General features: G+C 42.0%; 1 protein-coding gene across 1 annotated transcript in view; it reads left to right on the forward strand.

Moving 5' to 3' along the window:
- The first annotated feature begins 250 nt into the window (after window positions 1–250).
- The window catches only part of LOC145652593 (calsenilin-like), a 15469-nt gene continuing 13101 nt past the window's right edge, over window positions 251–2618 (forward strand). The window contains exon 1 of the mRNA XM_081703361.1: window positions 251–367. Coding sequence (XP_081559487.1) covers window positions 362–367 — 6 coding nt within the window. The 5' untranslated portion in view covers window positions 251–361. The remainder of the gene's footprint in view (window positions 368–2618) is intronic.

The following is a 2618-nucleotide window of genomic DNA, read 5'->3' on the forward strand; positions in this document are numbered from 1 at the left end:
CAGTCTCGCAGAACCAACTACTGCGTTTCTTGTCCAGGTCATCTGAAAATGAATGTTGTGAGGTGTGCTGTATATTAACTAATGGAGGACGGTGCCTTCACTCCACATTTATTTACCAATCTAATGCTAATTAGAAGATTGCGATAAATCGCTGCAAAATTAAATGGCACATACACACCTCTCTCTCTCTCTCTCTCTCTCTCTCTCTCTCTCTCTCTCTCTCGCTCTCTCTCGCTCGTGTTGTGCGCGTCGGGTATTCCCTTTCTTGCGCTCCATTTGACGGAACTACGCAGCAATACTCGGAACCGACGAGCAATTACTCTTCTGCACTTTAGAAGACGCGCTCGTGTCCTACGACGACATGCAGGTGAGTTAAAGGAATTTTCCAAGGGTAAGCCAACGGACAAAACGGTGAATAAAACAACGGGATTTATTTTCTCACAATACATAACACAATCCGAAATTCAGACATAAGGTTGTTGTTTTTTTTGTTCTACATAAAAACATGATTTGCTCTTGATGTTGCATATTTTTGTGTTGTGAAGTTACATCAGTCCTCTTGAACTGTTACTCAGAACTATTGCGCGCTTGTAATGAACCGCGAGGGACCGCGTCCTTGGCAGTCTCCACGGCACCTTGGTACAGATGATCGTCTGTGCTGTGATGACTGGAATAATTCAGGCTTTAACCGTAATAAGACGTTGAAGATTTTTTTTTACCCGGGTTCTCTTGTTTAATCAATCACCCACAGATGCAAAACCAGGTTTAAATTCAGTGAAATCAACGTTAAGTTAAAAAGCAATCCGATGAATAAAGGAAAGTGGTTGTACACTGTCACTGGGATCACTCGTATACCTCATTGCGTGTAGGTCATTTCAGGTCAAGCGAATGAAGGTGCACGTTGATGTCGCGTGCCCCCCTCACAGAGTCACCGACTGTAAGAGGTTTGCGCTTTAGGTGGTTTTGATCTTTGTTAAAGGTCTCCTCGTGTTTCGTTGCGTATGAACACGCGATCTGAGCCTTTTCGGGTGACAGGTCTTATGAACCGCAATCTTTTTTTTTTTCCCACCCCGAAATTCCCATTCGGTTTGTATGAAGGCTATTACGCCTGACTGCCGCGCGCGTTGACATGCATGCGTGAGTCAGCGCATACACTGTTTAGTCTGCTGCTTGTGTTGCGAAGAATGTCGCTCTCCACACACGAGAAGTTAACATTTATGAAAGGTTCAGATCATTTGTCCTTGTTAGTTCCTGACTAATTCACAGGATTAAAATCGGTCCCTGCACGTAAGTTATAAGAGTTTAATATGTGGATGGATTATTCCATCAGTCATGTAGTGTAAGTTAATGTAGGCCCGAGAAGAGTGCACATGGCTGTGAGTGCCGATAAACACCAGAAATAACACAGTTTAACTTCCTAGAATTAGGCAATGCATTTAGTTTATAGCTGTTTTCAGCAATTATGTCTTCACAATCCTCGTGGTTATGGGTTATAGGAATTTAAAGCTCAGCACAAAAGTGGAATTCCACATTATTTTCAGCTGTTTGTTTTTCACTGAAGATTCAAACTTTACAGTAGTGGCTTGGAAGTGTTTTGTACTTGAGTGTACATATTGTAAATTAATCTGCTGTGTTTATCAAAATGAGTTTGTTATTAGGTTGATATAGGTGAGCTGATGTTAGTGAAATAGCCAGTTGGTCTATTAGTTCTAAGTGTAAACAGTGCAGATGTTGTATCTGGGCTATAGTGTTTTCAGTTCTAAATGTAAACAGTGCAGATGTTGTATCTGGGCTATAGTGTCCTCCAGTTCTAAATGTAAACAGTGGAGATGCTGTATCTGGGCTATAGTGTCTTCAGTTCTAAGTGTAAACAGTGCAGATGTTGGTTATAGGCTATAGTGTCTTCAGTTCTAAGTGTAAACAGTGCAGATGCTGTATCTGGGCTATAGTGTCCTCCAGTTCTAAATGTAAACAGTGCAGATGGTGTATCTGGGCTATAGTGTCTCCAGTTCTAAGCGTAAACAGTGCAGATGCTGTATCTGAGCTGTAGTGTCTTCAGTTCTAAGTGTAAACAGTGCAGATGTTGGTTCTGGGCTATAGTGTCTTCAGTTCTAAGTGTAAACAGTGCAGATGCTGTATCTGGGCTATAGTGTCTTCAGTTCTAAGTGTAAACAGTGCAGATGTTGGTTCTGGGCTATAGTGTCTTCAGTTCTAAGTGTAAACAGTGCACATGCTGTATCTGGGCTGTAGTGTCTTCAGTTCTATGCGTAAACAGTGCAGATGTTGTATCTGGGCTATAGTGTCTTCAGTTCTATGCGTAAACAGTGCAGATGTTGGTTCTGGGCTATAGTGTCTTCGGTTCTAAGTGTAAACAGTGCAGATGTTGTATCTGGGCTATTGTGTCCTCCAGTTCTAAATGTAAACAGTGCAGATGTTGTATCTGGGCTATTGTGTCCTCCAGTTCTAAATGTCTTCCTGTTTTAAAAGTGCCTTTCTGTACCTCTCTCTGGAAAACAAAGACTAGTTGTTCAACCACTTACAACTGTAGTTCATACAGAGCAGTTCCATTAAAATCACACACACACGCACACACACACACACACACACACGGTGGGTGG

Source organism: Electrophorus electricus, chromosome 20 (assembly GCF_041902795.1).
Source record: "Electrophorus electricus isolate QZ-2024a chromosome 20, ASM4190279v1, whole genome shotgun sequence".
In the NCBI taxonomy this organism is placed as follows: Eukaryota; Metazoa; Chordata; class Actinopteri; order Gymnotiformes; family Gymnotidae; genus Electrophorus; species Electrophorus electricus.